At 41.8% G+C, this 17,128-nt stretch overlaps 2 protein-coding genes across 4 annotated transcripts; one reads left to right on the forward strand and one right to left on the reverse strand.

Moving 5' to 3' along the window:
- Positions 1-332: 332 nt before the first annotated feature.
- ptbp3 (polypyrimidine tract binding protein 3) lies at positions 333-9,828 on the reverse strand. 3 transcript variants are annotated; one of them, XM_058618107.1, is made up of 14 exons: positions 9,697-9,812; positions 8,307-8,370; positions 8,031-8,197; positions 6,670-6,813; positions 6,388-6,549; positions 6,157-6,267; positions 5,907-6,066; positions 5,760-5,819; positions 4,361-4,473; positions 4,228-4,261; positions 3,987-4,079; positions 3,691-3,913; positions 3,512-3,589; positions 333-3,175 (listed from the first exon to the last, which is right to left on the reverse strand). In XM_058618107.1, the coding sequence occupies exons 2-14, from the start codon at positions 8,329-8,331 to the stop codon at positions 3,043-3,045; spliced, it is 1,503 nt and encodes a 500-aa protein (XP_058474090.1). In that variant the 5' UTR covers positions 8,332-8,370; positions 9,697-9,812; the 3' UTR covers positions 333-3,042. The 3 variants fall into 3 exon arrangements, with proteins under 3 accessions (XP_058474090.1, XP_058474091.1, XP_058474092.1); XM_058618108.1 differs by lacking the exon at positions 9,697-9,812 and adding an exon at positions 9,621-9,641; XM_058618109.1 differs by lacking the exon at positions 8,307-8,370 and having other exon boundaries at positions 9,697-9,828.
- A 2,185-nt stretch (positions 9,829-12,013) lies between these two features.
- On the forward strand, positions 12,014-16,658 carry hsdl2 (hydroxysteroid dehydrogenase like 2). The gene is made up of 11 exons (XM_058618110.1): positions 12,014-12,168; positions 13,019-13,182; positions 13,316-13,414; positions 13,509-13,623; positions 14,124-14,227; positions 14,309-14,407; positions 14,490-14,684; positions 14,763-14,834; positions 14,947-15,093; positions 15,172-15,300; positions 15,396-16,658. The coding sequence occupies exons 1-11, from the start codon at positions 12,152-12,154 to the stop codon at positions 15,509-15,511; spliced, it is 1,257 nt and encodes a 418-aa protein (XP_058474093.1). The 5' UTR covers positions 12,014-12,151; the 3' UTR covers positions 15,512-16,658.
- Positions 16,659-17,128: the final 470 nt, after the last annotated feature.

The following is a 17,128-nucleotide window of genomic DNA, read 5'->3' on the forward strand; positions in this document are numbered from 1 at the left end:
CACTGGCTGTGAGGTCACACAGGAGGCGGGCCCACCCCGTGGTCACATGTTTTATTTATTCAGTGGTTCATGCTACAACTTCCTGTCACTTTCAGAATAAATAAAAAAACAAACAAACACAGCCCTGCCCCCATCCCTCCCTCCCTCCTCCCCCATGCACATGTTCTATATTAAAAATATTCAAATATAATAACAATTATAATCCGCTTTCTCCCACAATTCACCACAACTACTATGCAGTAGCAAAACGTTCAGGTGTAAACGAGTAAAAGTAAAAGACATGAAATCAAATAAGACAACTTCTTTTTGACAGGGTTTTGTGTGTGTGTGTGTGTGTGGGGGGGGGGGGGGGGTTTATGCAACATGCATTGCTTAATATATGTAAGGTCAAATGTACATGTTCCCTCCTGAGTAACAGGCTATGTATGCTATCTATGGAAGTGTATTGCATTCACCCAGAATCATTTTTTCAGGGTGTTTTTACGGAATTTGACCCCAAAAAAAATCTCATTAAAAAACAGACCCGAAAAAAAGCCTTTTTAATGAAATGATTTGAGGTGAATGCAATGCGCCTCCGTAGACATCGGAATGGGATGATATAAAATCTGTTGTGTGTGTGTGTGACCTGAAAATGCTGTTTACCGACACGCTAAGTAGCGAACAGCCACAAGAGGGAGTCCTGACATTCCGTACCTTTTTTTTGGTACCATAGCTTTTTTTTGTAACGTTAGTAAGTTTATCATCAGTTTCCTTTGTCTCTGTAAGAGTTCAGAAAACATGCACAAATATTGACAGAATCCGTATTTGTGCACACAAAAGTTATGATAATTACGTTGCTAACGTCAAAGAAAACATTTACATCAACAACAAAAGTTAACTAACGTTACAAAAAAAGATTCCACTCTTACAAAAACCATTACTAGCATTATAAAAGATGTTATTTTCTGTTTACAAACGCGAGATAGAAAAACATGTTTCTAAATTTAATATCATCCCATGCCTGGTAACATGAAACATGTTAAGGGAGTCACGCACAAACTTCCCATCGTTGCTTCTGTTTCTCCGTTTCTCGTTAAAAAAGGTTGTGTTTGTGTGTCGTAGTTTTTTCCTCTTTGTAAACGAGCTTCCTTGGGTTTTCACGGACACATGGCGCGATAAAGAACTGTAAATAATAACAAAAAAGGGGGTGTGGTGGAGTGGGCGTGGTCACATGATAATTTACATTAGTGTTTAATTCAGTAAAAAAGAAAATCCCACATGTAGAGAATATGTCACAGTTCTGATAAACAAAAACAACACGTTGCCTTCAAAAGAATCAAAATTTGCAATGTAAAAAATAAAAAGTATGATCATATAATAGTAACTTGTTTGGAAAGCCATTTAAACAGGAAGTGATGTCATCATATGGAAATAAGTTGGTCCAATTGAAAGGCAAATAAACGTTGGTTTACGCCCCGAATTTTTTTTTCTTTTTTTAAAGATTCAATGATCTGAAATTTTCTAAACTGTTTATCTTCACAAGAATTTATGTAACATGAAGCGGAGTACATACAAAAAAACAAAAAACTTTAAACTACAAACATACGCCTACTTCTGGAGGAAGGTAAAGTCAGAAGGCAAAGTGGGCGTCGGCAGCTTCCTGTTCGTTCTGGCTTGTTTCCTGTTTTTTTAACGGCAGCGATGACGGGATATAAAAAGAGCTGAATTTGACTTAAATTACTTTTAATAGAAAAAAAAAATCGGGATGGACATTTGAGAATCAACCAGTCACAGCGCAGAGTGACACACCCACACATATAGATACATACGCACACACACACACATATGCTGTATATATATATATTATATATATCTAAACACACACGCAGGTACGACAGGTGGGCGGTACAACAAAGCTTTACCTATACAAACATTCATGATTAAAAACCCCAATAATATAAACCGACAATAGCAAAAATATTATCAACTAAATGAATATATTCTACGAGAAAAAGAAAAAAGTCCGATCAACACATAAACTAAAACCTAAACGTAAACCCAGCGGAATAATTGCGAGAAATAAGGCACAGAAGAATTTTTGAGGTTGCACCAAACAAACAAACAAAATCGCCATCAAAGAACGCACAAGCAAACGGCGCGTGCTGACGACAACGTTGGAATTAAAACCGTAAACGATTTTGAATGAGAAAACTAAAAAGAGAAAGTTACAGTGGAAACTAAGCTAAATAAATAAGTTCCGTTACTACGGCAGCAAGTTTTTGTTTACCACGCTAAATAAACAAATAAAACCATATTTACTGTTGTGGGGCTTTTACTTTGACATTTTTTTTTTTTTTTTTTTTAATCTTTAAAAAAACGCTTCCTGATTTATTTATTTATTTTTTATTCCCTGCACCACATCAACCCCACTACCCAAAATTCATTGCTGCACGGTTTACTCAGGAATGTGCTCTGTAACCGCTGTAACCACGGCGACGACCCCTGGTGACGTCATCCGTCACCATGATGTCAGAGTGTTTGTAGGCACAGATCGTTGGAGTGTTGGAGCTCAACCACTGGTCCAAATGTTCTGACAATGGACCAATCAGAATCCCTACAGTCTGATTGGTCCGTCAGCTCCAAAGGTCAGATAACAGGGTCGAGGGTAAAAGGTCAGTCAATCACAGGGCCAGCGAAGTTCAGCACTGATGCTAACCAGCTATCAGACCATTAGCTGTGATGTAAATTAGCTTTTAGCATGTTACCTTTAGCCTTTTAGCCTGCACACTACTTAGTGTTTATATTTTTAAGTGTCTATATATTTAAAAAAAAAGAAAGAAGAAAAGATTTACCTCCGAGGTTCATTTGCAAAGAAACACAAGAAAAGTCGACCTCAAACTCGGAACGTGGTTTAGCGTTCGTCAATGTTAATTATCGGAATCCACGTCAAATCATGACGACACGGACAAATGACCTTGTGTGTAGCTACAGGCTAACTGACGTGCAGGTAACGGGCTAAAAGCTGAAAGCAGTCGAGGGTGGACAACGGTCAACGGTCAAAGGTCAGATGGTGGACTTGGAGAAGGAGACGCGGAGGTGCTGGTTGTGGTCCAGCTGGTGGTCATGCAGAGCTATCAGCGCTTCGATGGCTTCCTCCACCGACGCAAGCTGCATCAGCGCCATCTTCCTGTCTTTCCTGTGACATCACAGGAAGTGACATGATCAGACACGCCGCTCCATTTTACTGGCATCAATTCTAATGCATTGCTTAATATTTTAAAAAGGGTCTGTTTTTACAAGTTTTTTTATCCCCCCAGGTTTGTAACATCTCTCATAGAAACAGACCCAAAAGAAATCTCATAAAAATAGAACCCGGAAAAAATCTCGTAAAACAGACCCCGAAAAAAATCTCGTAAAACAGAACCCAGAAAAAATCTCGTAAAAACAGACCCGGAAAAAAATCTTGTAAAAACAGACATCGAAAAAGAAATTCTCGTAAAAACAAAGCCCGAAAAAAAAAACTGTGACTTACTGGAAAAACTTGAAGGCTTTGACGGTAAATCCACTGGAGGAAAATAAATCCTTCAACGCTTCCTCACTCACTGAGGAGCTAGGAGACAAGGAGACAAAGTGACAAGGAATCAAAAACACGCTCATTCTCTAAAACCACCTTAGCCTCTCATCACAGGTCTTAATTGTTGTCGTACGTACGGGATGTTAGAGAGATGCAACGTCGCAGACGGGGGAAAGATGTTGTTAAAGTTCTTGGATCCGGGTTTTTTGAAGCGGTGGAGGGCGGAGCCTGAGAAGTCCCGAGTCAGCGACTGCTCCTCTTGCCCCGCGCCACCGCGAGGCAGCTGCACCACCGGGTGCTTGGACAACGTCACCCGGATCACGTTACCATGGAGACGCTGGCCGTTCAGGTGACTCATCGCTGTCGAGACAATATTTATTTATTAATCAACCATTTTAAAACGGTAACAAGTATAACAATACTGAGTAAAGACCTAGCTGAGCCTGAGTGGCGTCACTCATCTGGACGAGAGCGTTTTCTTTTTTATTGAAGAGAATCTTCACTCTCTGAACGTCCCCGTAAACACCTGAAAACACACAAACAATAGTGGAACATCCTTCATTTCCTGTTCAACTTGAGAGTTTTCAACTTTGACTTCAGGTTTAAATGCTCAGAATTTTGTTCAACTCTATCTTCAATGTGTGTGTGTGTTTGTTTATCAGCTGTTTCCTCACCAAACAGGATGAAGAGGCAGTGTGGAGAGACGCTCTGCGGAAACAAACAAGACATTTAAAAAAAAACGTTAGCCGCGTTAGAGTGCTGCGCTCTCGATCGCTTCAGCCGCTGAGTGACAGTGTGACCTCTGACCTCTGGGTTCAGGTTAGACACCAGCAGCACTGAGTGGACAGCAGGGGGCGCCATCTGCAGCGACATACGAGGGGGAGACACCAACGAGCCGGGAACAGCAGCCATCGACAGACCTGAGGGATCATGCAGAACTTTATTAACATCAGTGTGGACAGGGAGATTAAGCCACGCCCCAGTGTGAGTAAAGCCGTTTTTCAATCGAGTGGAACGGTTCAGTTTGGTACAGAACAGTATATGATTTATTTTGCATTTCCATTAGGAAAAGTACCAAAACAAACAGCCCCAACCAGACTACAGTCAGGGTAAGTAAAGCTGCTTTTATCAGGTGAAACGCAAGCCTGACGCAGGGCTATATCATTCCAAACCATACCATACTATACCACACTGAACCGTACCACGATGGAAACACAGCATAAGACGCACCCAAGCTAGATTAGGCACTACCCATGTTTATGAGGTCTCGCCCAGGGAGATTAAGGCCCCGTGAAAGATAAGTGTAGCGGTGTGTTTTGCCCTGATCTGGCTTGTGTCTCCAGCATGGAATGTGTGAGCCAGCCATAATAAGAGCGTGACGCAATACGAGTGCAGCTCGCCAACAAATTCCACTAACAGGAAGAAAGTGCCGCAGTAAACACAGGGTAACGACGGAGGACATCTGGCGATCTGTGTAGTTTCTTCCTCGGCATGATTTATCCCACGAGAAGTGATGAGTAAGCGATAATTCTCTGACGTCAAGTAAAAAGACTGAGTGTCTAGCTCCGCCCCCTTTGGAGCACGACCACTGGGCTAGGTACCAGGGTTATAATAGTTTTAGTATAGTTTTAATTAGTTTTATAGAGCAGGTTTGCTAGTTTTATTTGTAAATGCTTAGTTGTAGTTTAGTTTTTCTTAGTTTTATTTTTTTGTAATATTGAGTATTTGCGACATGCAAAAAAGGTCACGTTAATTATTGTGTCATAAAAACCCAACAAAAGACGCCATTAGGACAGATGAATAACCATCCCTGAAGACTTAAGACACACATGAACATCACATAAATAATAACAAATAACCCTGATGAGACACATCACATTGTCAGGGAGCTCAATCTTGAGCACAATTTAAAAAACCCAATAAAAGACGAGAGGTTTGATTCACTTTCATGAACCAACTCAAATTAACTACATAACAAATATTATGTTTAACTTGCATTTCGTTAACTCTAATAACCTCGCTTTGTACCCCTACAGGGACTGTGACGGCACAGATCGGTCATTTTGGTAACCATGACATGACGTACCGAACTGAACCACTTGGTGGAAATGGGACGGAAAACCCACTCAAGTTATATTAGGCCCCGCCCAAGTGTTAATAATAATAATAATAATAATAATAATAATAATTCATAATACAGATTTACCTGTGTGCTGGTGGAAGGTGGGCGGGAACGCTGCCGCTCCATAAGGAGGGAGAGCTACACCTGCACACAAACACAAACACCTTTATTTTAAAAACTGCCATAGTGCGTCCGTATTTAGCGTTGTGCAGCACGGTCAGCTGGTCTCACCGAAGGCAGCGGCAGTGGGCTCCAGCTCGCCGGTGGGGAGGTCTCCTCTGGTGAAGTCGCGGCTCTTGTCGTTGTTGTACTTGACGTTGAGCATGCTCAGTTTGGAGAAGTCGATCCTCAGCGTGCAGCAGCTGTTGTAGATGTTCTGACCGTCCAGTGCCTGAAAGACAGGAAATCACATCTGATTGGTCCACAGCAGACGTTCAAACGTGCATTTGTGTGTGTGTTTGTGTGTGCGTGCGTGACTCACAGCCTTGGCGTGCTGAGCGTGCACGGCGTCACTGAACTGCAGCAGAGCCTGGAACTGGTTGTTTCTGGTGAAGGTGATGATCTTCAGCACGGTGCCATATTTACTGAAGATCTATCAACGACGACAACAACAACAACAACAACAACAGACTCGTGACTGTAACACAAACAACAACAACATCTGAAAATATGTCGACGACAAACTGCAACAAGAAGCCAAAAACAAACGGACCTGCTGCAGAACCTCCAGCGTGACCGGGTAAAATAAATTCTCAACGATGATCCTCAGGACGGGACTCTGACCTGGGATTAAGCCCCGCCCATTCCCTCCTGACGCCATGCTCCCAGAATGCACTGCTGCTGCACTGATTGCCTGCAGAGCCGCCTGAGCTCTCTGTCAACAGACAAACAAATCAAACGAATTTCACAGCAGTGACCGCCATGACTTTCTTTATTTTTTTTAAGAAACTGCATTCGTATTGAAGTGGGCGTGGCCTGAGACTCTTCTCCTCACCTGATTGGCCAGATTATCAGTCTTGAGCTCGCGGTGGTTGGAGTACTGAATGAAGACTGGCTGGTTCCTGACAGTGGGCGTGGCCGATGTGTAGTAGTTCACCATAGTAACAGCTGCTTCCTCAGAGGCCATCTCTAAAAACGCCTAGAAAACAAAAATCTTATCATGACTCAGCACTTTAAGAACACTGTGAGGAAAACTGCACAGACTCAAGTAGTGACTCAAGTAGCAACAAATTAACCAACATATATTTAACTAGTGTCATTTAGAATTGTTAAACGGTTAATTTTCTAGAATTACATCTCATTGTATGCATGTTATTTAAAACATATACACTATAAATCTTAACTCAAAGGTTGGGAAAACTTTGTTTGGGGGCTCAAAATAAATCTCCTGTGGCCCATCTGAGGGTCCCGACCCAGCCTTTGGGAATCACTATTCTAAATCAATGATTCTCAACCTTGGGCTAAGAGTCAACGTCTGTGTGCTCGTCCGACAAAGACAAATTGTTTTGTGAAATTTGCTTTATGCAAAAACTCTTACGCGCCTACTGTGTGATGCTGCCAGCAAGTGTGCTGTGACAAGCTGGAACGACAAGGTTTCTCAAAAATGGCATTTAGCTCAAGACAATGACGAACTAGAACCGGCGTTGTTGCATCCCGATCCGTACTGGAAAGTGGATTTTTTGTCTTTTTGTGCGTGTGCAGAGCTAACGTGAGAGAACCTGATCAAAAACACATTATCATTTCAATGATAATGTGCTTCTGTGATCAGCTGTTCTGAGAGAAAACGTGTAGTAAACACCATAAACAGTCAAATCAAACCAGCCAAACACATCTTCATAAACAAAGGATACCTTATCAACGCATGAAAGAGCATGATTACCCTCTCTCTGTGTGTATATAATTCAATTTTTCACCTCTTTGGGACCTTTTTCTGTCATAAATACTGACCTTGTCAGGACTAGTAGCCCTCGTGGAGACCAAAACCTGGTCCTAAATGGAGGTAACCTCATTTCTGAACATGTTAAAAGTTTAAGAATCTGTGATGAGAACGTTAATGTTAATATGTAGTGGTTTATTCTGTCTATATTCTATCACCTCCGTGACACACGCTGTGTTTAAAGGAAGGTTATGGCCCATGTTTTCATCATGACATGAAATGAAGTGGCGCATTTGGACCATGGACCGCCAGTTTGACACCTCTGGTTTAGTCAGTGCGGGGTACTACGAAGAATAGTTCAACCTGTGTGTGTGTGTGTGTGTGTGTGTGTGTGTGCTGGAGGGGCCCAGGAAGGTTGAGAACCACTGTTTTAAACAAAAAACAACAACAAAAACATCGTCAAACGTCTCATCTCACACCTGGTTTTTGGTCTTCAACGTGATCAGTTTAGTGACTCGGCCAAAGGGAAGTGCCAGAGCGAGCACTTCCTGTTCGGAGACGTCGAGGGGAAGCTGACGCAGGTGAAGGACCCGGGACGGGATGCACTGAGCGCGCTCAGAAACACACAGTCTATCAGTGCCATCCACTGTGAACAGACACAAACACCTGGGTGAATGAAGTGTTTTTGAGAACATGTCACATGACATCACTTGTGAGAGTCAGGTGAGAGGGAGAGAGTGGGAGGGACGTCTCACCTGTGGACAGGTTGACGGTGCTCATGTTCGCAGAGCGGCTAAGAGACAAGGTAAACGCTGGCACCTGCAGACACGAGCCGACAAGAGGAGGGGACTTTCATTTAGATAACATTCAATTCACTACGGAGGCGTATTACATTCACCTAAATGGATTTTTTAAAAGGCTCTGTTTTCACAAGGGTTTTTTTCAGGTCTGTTTTTATGAGATTTATGAGATTTGCTCCTCAACCCATGCAACGGAAGCTGGTTGCATTACACTTCCATAGATGAAGAAGCTCCAGGAGGATCATGTAGTCGGCATGCCTGACCATTGCAAACTCCAGCAGATCCCAGCGTTCTTTCCGTCAACTGCCAACTTAAAGGCAGTAGAATCTCCCAATGTCTCGGACCCAAAGCAAAGTAAAACTGGATCAAACTGAACAACTGGGACATATTTGCTTTCAGCGATGGAGACAGGAAGCTTCTCCACTATCTCATTCAGTCAGAAAAAACACAAAAAAAATCTTGTTAATACAGACCGTGGAAAAAGAATCTCGTAAAAACTGACCCCGAAAAAAAAATCTCGTAAAAACAGACCTGAAAAAATCTTGTAAAAACAGACCCCAAAACAATCTCGCAAAAACAAACCCCGAAAAATGTCTTGTAAAAACAGATCCCGAAAAGAAAATCTTATAAAAACAGACCCCGAAAAAATCCTCATAACAGAGCCTTTTAAAAATTATTAAAATTACTTTCGTAAATTGCACAAGACATAAGATATAAATAAACTTAAAAGTTAAGTGTATGAATAAACTGCATCAATAAAAGCTATTAAACATTACTTGTATGATTATAAGTCGATTGTTGTTGTTTTTTTATCAATGAGCTCTCTGCTCTTTAAAATGGTCAAATACATCAAATATATAATGAATGAATGACAGAATGTTCTGGTTTAGTTTCACAGATGGATGAATAGATGAACACGTCGATCAATGACGAACACAATCGATCGTTCTCGGTGAACAAACGCATTTTTTCTGATCATCGAGTTGAGGTGACGAGTCACATTAAAAACGAAAACACCACCGTGTTCTGCACGAGAACGCGCAGTTGTCGCGAGATTTACGACGATCACTCCCCACCTCTACACCGTCCCCGTTGGCTCGCGACACCAAAACAAACGCAGAAAACCCGAACCGGGGGCTACCGACGACGGGCGACAAACGGGACGCGGGTATGATTCGGTGGCGAGAAAAGGTATCGGTAAACAAGTAAACAACAACACCGAGGCGCGAGGGCGGACGAGAGGGGCTCGCGCAGGTGCGGTCCAATCACCAAGGAAACGCGGGGAAGGAAGGAAGACAAACAGGCGGGACGTGCGGGGAAGGTTCGGGAGGTTTCCCGCGCTCACCCGTCCATGGTCCGCGAGGAGGAAGAAGAGAGAGAGGAGGAGGAAGAGTTGTTTTGGTCCGCGAGCGTCCCGCTCCGCAGCCAGACAGTGCAGAACAACGAGCTCACTTCCCGTTTGCTGACGTCACGAAAGAACATGGCGGCTGGCGGACACACCTCAGATCAGAGCGATCGATGCTAATCGATAAATCAGATCGAAACGTCTCAAGTATTCGCCAGTGTTTGCAGCAGAACTGTGACGTAACGAATTATTTACCTTTTTTTTAAATCCCCAGACTAAAACAAACAACAGAACAATTCACTGAAGGAAAATGATCTACAGTTAAGAGTAAATTAATCCACTGACTAACTAAAACTGTTAAAAATAATCCATTGACTAATTTATACAGTTAAAATAATCTACTGACTAACTGAGACTGTTAAATAATCAACTGACTAACTGAAACTGTTAAAAATAATCCATTGACTAATTTATACAGTTAAAATAATCTACTGACTAACTGAGACTGTTAAATAATCCACTGACTAACTGAAACTGTTAAAAATAATCCATTGACTAATTTATACAGTTAAAATAATCTACTGACTAACTGAGACTGTTAAATAATCCACTGACTAACTGAAACTGTTAAAAATAATCCATTGACTAATTTATACAGTTAAAATAATCTACTGACTAACTGAGACTGTTAAATAAACCACTGATTTACTGATACTGTTAAAATAATCTACTAACTGATACTGTTGAGGTGAGGTAATCCACTGACTAACTGATACAGTTAAAATAATCCAATGACTAAATGATACGGTTAAAATAATCCACTGACTAACTGATACTCTTAAAATAATCTACTAATTGATACTTGAAATTAGGTAATCTACTGACTAACTGGTACTGTCAGAGTAATGTACTAATGTATTGATATTGTTCAAGTAGAATAATCTAATAGATACTGTGAAAGTAATCTACTGACTAACTAATACTATTAAATAATCGACAGACTAACTGACACTGTTAAAGTAAATTTAATACAAAAATACAGATGTACAGTTTCAGTATCAGTGTACTTCATATTATTAAAATAAAGTAACTAATACCACAAATCCTTTATATTAGAAATAAATGACTTTATATTAAAAAGTAGTCTGACATCATTATTGCAGTATTATATGTCAGTACTTGTTAAACCCCCGTTCAGATGTGGTGTTAACATCCGTCCTGAGTAATCTGATCACATGTGAACAGCACTAAATTCAGGTTTGAACATCAGATCAAATTACCAAAAAACACCTGCTGAGTTGGTTTGAGGACGTATGACGACATTCCTGTGCTACATGACTGCAGTTTGTCCTCAGGACATGTTAGAGAACGTCTCCTCAGGAAAACTTCCTCTGACCCCAGTATTTTTACACTTTTACATCATCCATACGTTGATGTATTAACAAAGTATATATATTTTCTATTTTCTATTTTATTAAAATGTCATTTCATGTCACAAATGTGTAATTGGTGCTTTAATATATTTAAGTTAATCTCCACCCTACCTTTTATAAGTCTGAGTTCAAGGGTCATTTGAGATAAAAGCCATAACTTCTGCTCTGCTCTTCTTCTATGGGGATTTAACAGCAGCTTGGATCCATGGTGTTGCATTACTGCCATCTGCTGGAGTTGTTCAACAAGTCCAACGGCAATTTCTTTCTTTCGTTCGTTCTTTTCAGAATAATGTCAGTATTAGTTCTGTGAAAAATGCAAATTTCCTTCCACGGTGTTCACACCAGTAAACACGGGTTTCACCTCGCAACCTTCACATCCTGAACCAAAAACACCACTCTCCTCACCACACATCCGAAATATGTGTGTTGAGGAGACAATAATATTACTACTAATAAGAATACTAAGTGCCTTTGACTCATCAGAAGCACAAAATATATAAAACACCCAACAGATTCAATAGACTTCACAAAGAAAAACAAAGTAATTTAAAAACAGATTTATGAACGTATGAATATGTAAATACCAAACACTTGGATATTCCAACCGCTCAAACGAGACTTTTATTTTGTTAAGATCGCTGTGGACCGGAACTAGCATGCAGCTAATTGTAACTTCTGCTTGCTTCGAGCAGCTTTGGTGCCGTAATCATCTTCATCGTTTTTCACTTCAAATCAGTTTTCAATATTGATCAGAAATATCAGCTCGGTCTTTAAGATTAAGGCAGGCAGTTTTACGGTTTATGCCCCGTGGAGCTGGTCTGTGTGTAAAAGACCGTGGAGCGATGCAAACACTCCCACCTGTAGGGGGCAGCAATGTACCTTTCTGTGTACAGTCTACCGGAAATTGTGTTATGTTATTATTAGAAGAAGAAGATCTTTCAGTGGGTGAAAGGTGAAGAAGACGAGGCTGTTGTAATTCTAGGACACGGTCATTGAGCAGAACTTTGGAATCTTGAGAGAAGATGTTGCAGAACACAGGGTGAGTCTACGAGAAGTGAAGCCTCCGCGTTTAGAACCTTGATGCAATTCGGTTCCGGTTGGTTCTAGTTGCGGTTTCAATAACTCGACTGCAGCAGGAGCACATTTATTAGCATCTTGAGGGCAAATTCACCCTTCCTGAGAGAAAAAATAATCAAAATTTTTCCCTCTTAATCCTCTTATTCAGAATAATCAAAAACAGATTTCAATTATATCATATATACATATATCAATAGTACTTAGTTCAACTCCATTGACTCCAGTTAAAGCTACAATGCGTAACTTCCATGGGTTGTGGGGCTGCTGGTGCCAATCCCAGCTGACACAGGGCACACGGTGGGGTTGCCAGTTCAGGACAAGAACCAGCAACCTTCTTAATATGAGGCAACAGTGCGTTCACATCAAGAAACATTTATGAACAATGGAATTCACTTTTTGCCACTTTTTGTGTGTTTTCAGTTGCACACCAACCTGTCAGCAGACGTCCTGCTTTACTAGCTTATTGTTACTGTTGCCTCCTTCTGTCTTAGTGCTGGGTCATGTTTTGCACGTCCATGTCCGCTGGTGGTCACACACGTACAACTCGGCACTGTAAGAATACAAGGACATACAGTGACAGGTGCAAGATTTACTCGCACAGCAAGTATGACCCGGGCACTAACATAAAACAAACTAGAGAGCGCTCGCGACCTTGTGTACATAACCCAAATACAGTCGTAACATCGTAACACCACAGTTGAAGTTTAAACAACACAGTTTCATGAAGAAAAAATTAAAATGATATGCATTTTACGATAAATGTAAATAAATTAATTTATTTACATTTATATATACTTTTCGGTGTGTTTTAGGAAGTTAGCTGGCCTCACGCTCTTCATCACTGGAGCGAGTCGAGGCATCGGTAAGGCCATCGCGCTAAAAGCCGCCCGAGATGGAGCCAACATCGTCATTGCCGCCAAGACCGCCGAGCCCCACCCCAAACTACCAGGAACCATCTACACGGCTGCTCAGGAGGGTGAGGAGCTAACGTTTTCTAATGTTTAAAAATATGAGTCAAATGAATAATGTCAGAATCATATAGGATGTTTATCTCCTCCCCCAAGGTCAATTTAGGTGTCAGAGGTAACTTTGTGCGTTGTGCGTTGCAGTGGAGGCAGCGGGGGGGAAAGCGTTGCCCTGTGTGGTCGACATCCGTAATGAGCAGCAACTGGAAGAAGCTGTTCAGAAAGCTGTGGAAAAGTTCGGAGGTAGGGGACGCTGTGTAACCTTCTCCTGCGTGACATCTTGACATGACATGGTGCCTGCAGTGACATCATCCCAGTGCCTGTGTTTGATTGGCAGGTATTGACATCCTGGTGAATAACGCGAGTGCCATCAGTCTGACGGGGACATTGGACACGCCAATGAAGAAGGTGGATCTCATGCTGGGAATCAACCTGAGGGGGACGTACTTGACGTATGTTGTACAAATACAACGTAACATGCTTTTCCACTGTTCAGTTCCACTAGTGACGGGCAAAGCAGTTGTTTTTGGTGTAACTGAATCACGAGAATCTGTTAATTGAGAAGATTAGTTCAGTACTTCCTGGTTGATCGGAGCACAGACTCTACTTGAACTGAAGTACGACTGAACAGGTTGTGATTCGTCCAGCAGAATCCTCTGTTAATATTGAGATTTTAGAAATGTCCTTGCTTAATGTTGGCGATTAACGCATGTTTTCAGGATTTTTAAGTCTTTTTAACTGATCGACAGTTTGGCATTGTTCGGTTTGATTCTTGTGTCGGACGTCACACTCATACCTCTTCCAGTGACGACAATCTCTGACCAATCAGTGGCCGGCAGTCTGTTGACGTCACATTTTAGTATCAGCTCAGCTCGCGTGGAGTCGAGTTGAGCCGTGCTAGAACTGTACAGTACAAAAGCGCCATCAGTTAACAAGCTTCTCTGTGTTCCAGGTCTAAGATGGTCATCCCTCACCTGCTGAAGAGTCAGTGTCCTCACATCCTCAACCTGTCGCCGCCGCTCAACCTCAACCCCGTCTGGTTCAAGAACCACACTGGTAACTGTTATAGCACCAACTGAGCAGGTGTCCTGTCACACACCTGTAAAGTGCTGACATGCTCTGTTTTTTCGTCTTCAGCATACACAATGGCTAAGTATGGCATGTCCATGTGTGTCCTGGGAATGGCCGAAGAGTTCAGAGGTCAAATCGCCGTCAATGCCTTGTGGCCGAAAACTGGTGAGTGGCCTTTTAGCGTGCTAATACTTTCCATAGACTTTGATGGTAAACTGGGACGCTGACTCGTGTTTTGTTGCCACAGCGATCCAGACAGCAGCTATGGACATGTTGGGCGGCGATGGCATCAGTAAGCAGTGTCGTACATCCGACATCATGGCCGACGCTGCTTACATCGTCCTGTCCCAACCCAAGGACTACACGGGACGCTTCCTGGTGGACGAGGACGTCCTGAAGGAGCAGGGAGTCCAAGACTTTGATCACTATGCTGTCCAACCAGGTGGGCTATGAGGCCAGGTTGAGTAGATCACGTCTCCACACTTTGTGGTACTCATGGTGGTGTCTGATTGGTTGACAGGTCACCCCCTGCTGCCGGACTTCTTCCTGGATGAAGCACCAGAGTCTCTAGCCCAGCAGATGGAGCAACATGGTAAATACACTGGATACTACAAGTACTATATATATTTCTGTGGGTACTAGACACACTGTAAACTCTACTACATGATAGAGGTTATCATCTGCTTCTATTCCTTTAATGCCAGGGGCGACGCCAGCATTCAAACCACCATCGTCATCGGCCACGCCCCCCTCTGGTGGACCAATACAAAGTACATTTAATGCCATCAGAGGAGTCGTCAACGAAGACGTGGTCAAGTCGACGCAGGGCATTTATCAGTTCGACCTGTCAGGTAACGGCAGCGGTCACTTCTGTCCATTTGAGGAGATATTATGGGCGTGTCATTGATATGTCGTTACGACCATATTAGGAGAACACAAGGGCGTTTGGTTTCTGGACTTGAAGAACGGCGCTGGCAGTGCGGGTGAGGGGCAGCCACCAGTCAAAGCCGATGTTGTCATGACGATGGACTCCAGCGACTTCACCAAGATGTTTGCCGGTGAGCTGTCACCTAAGAAAACAAGTGGGGAACAAAAAGCAGCAGTTTTTGTGTTTCCATGGTAACAGCCATGTTTTGTTTTTGCTTTGTTTCAGGTAAACTGAAGCCCACATTGGCGTTCATGTCCGGAAAACTCAGGATCAAAGGTGACATGGGGCTCGCGATGAAACTGGAGAAACTGATGGGCCGCATGAACAAGGCTCGACTGTGAGACGGAGGCCACGCCTATGTCCCCTCAGGCCCCGCCCCTCAGTGTTTGTCGCTGTTCTCAGAGGTCTCAAACTCATGGCCCACGGGCCACATGCAGCCCCCCGATAATAGCAAGTTATAATGAAAACCTGAAATAATGTGCGTTGCTTATCATACAGAGACAAAGTCAGACACAGTCTTTGACCCGATGGAGCTGTTACAAATATTCACCTCCTACCTCTATAGCTCTATAGCTGTGGAAGTAACTAAGTAACTAACTAAAATCTGTAAAAGGACTGGGTTTGTTTTCCTGACAACACACACAATGTCATGTCAGTTCCACATCACTGAATATCATAGCCTCATATAACGTATGAGGATATTTTTAATTTTGTTGCGCTGCGTGGACAGTTGAATTAATGAATGAAATAATGAAGGCATAAAAGTCGGCAACCTGGATTTAATTACACCACACGAACAACACTTAATCATATTTACCTGTGGCTGCTGGAGTCAGATTGGATGTTTTACTGGCGTTTCAAAGCACAGGCGTGTCTGGTACTGGACGATCTCCTGAAGGTTTATGATCCTTGCATCCATCCATATTCCCGTCTTATTTGCATCCGATGATCAAAACATTCCCATTCCATTGTGGCCTTTCACTTAAACCATCTGCTGTTATAGTAACGGCTGACTGCACACATGACACCTGTTTACTAGAAGTGATATGATCGGTCAAAGTCGTCTTCACGTCCGCTGTCAGTAAAGCAACGGACCTGCTGACAGGAAATGCCAAACCATTATGTTGTGTTCTGCCAAAAATAAGGATTATAACTCGGCTAAAGGTGCAGTTTGGTGTAAAATGAAATAAAAATCTAAACCCAAGATACACGTAATCATGAAGAGATAGAATATAATAACAGTTGTTCCAAAATGTTTGATTTATTTTCACATGACTGGCCCCTCCTTCCTGACCAGACTGTCCAGGCCCACAGGTCACATGAGTTTGAGACCCTTGCTGTACATGTTGCCTTAACAACTGTAAAGTTAATAAATATAAGCTGCTGAAGATAACCGTGTTATAACTCATGACACCACAACAGCCGTGATGTTGTTTAGTTGTTTTTTTTTAATAACATCTATTAATAAAACACGTGATGACACAGTGACTGAACTTGTCTCTATGATTAAGCCTAATATGATTGGCATATCAATCAAACATTAGTTTTGTAATATATATATATATGTATATATATATATGTGTGTGTATATATATATGTATGTGTACATATATATATATATATATATATACACACATAATATGCTGCTGTTTTATTTTACAATACATTTTTGTTTAAAACCAAACATATTGAATGTGTTCAAGAAACCTATAAATAATAAATGCTGGAGTGCTTTTACTTTGAAAAATGAACAGGATGTATTGTGTTTGTGACATGTGTGACAGATAAAGATGCTGAAGGTTTGAGACTTAAATTGCTCTTTAAAGCTGTTGTTTTCTAACTTAAAGAGGACCATGGATCGCAATTCTTCATTAGTCAGTAATTATTGATCAGTAAAAATAAGTAGCTTATATATGTATTTGTATATATATATATATATGTAGATATATGTATATACA

This window comes from Solea solea, chromosome 19 (assembly GCF_958295425.1).
Source record: "Solea solea chromosome 19, fSolSol10.1, whole genome shotgun sequence".
NCBI classification, from domain to species: Eukaryota; Metazoa; Chordata; class Actinopteri; order Pleuronectiformes; family Soleidae; genus Solea; species Solea solea.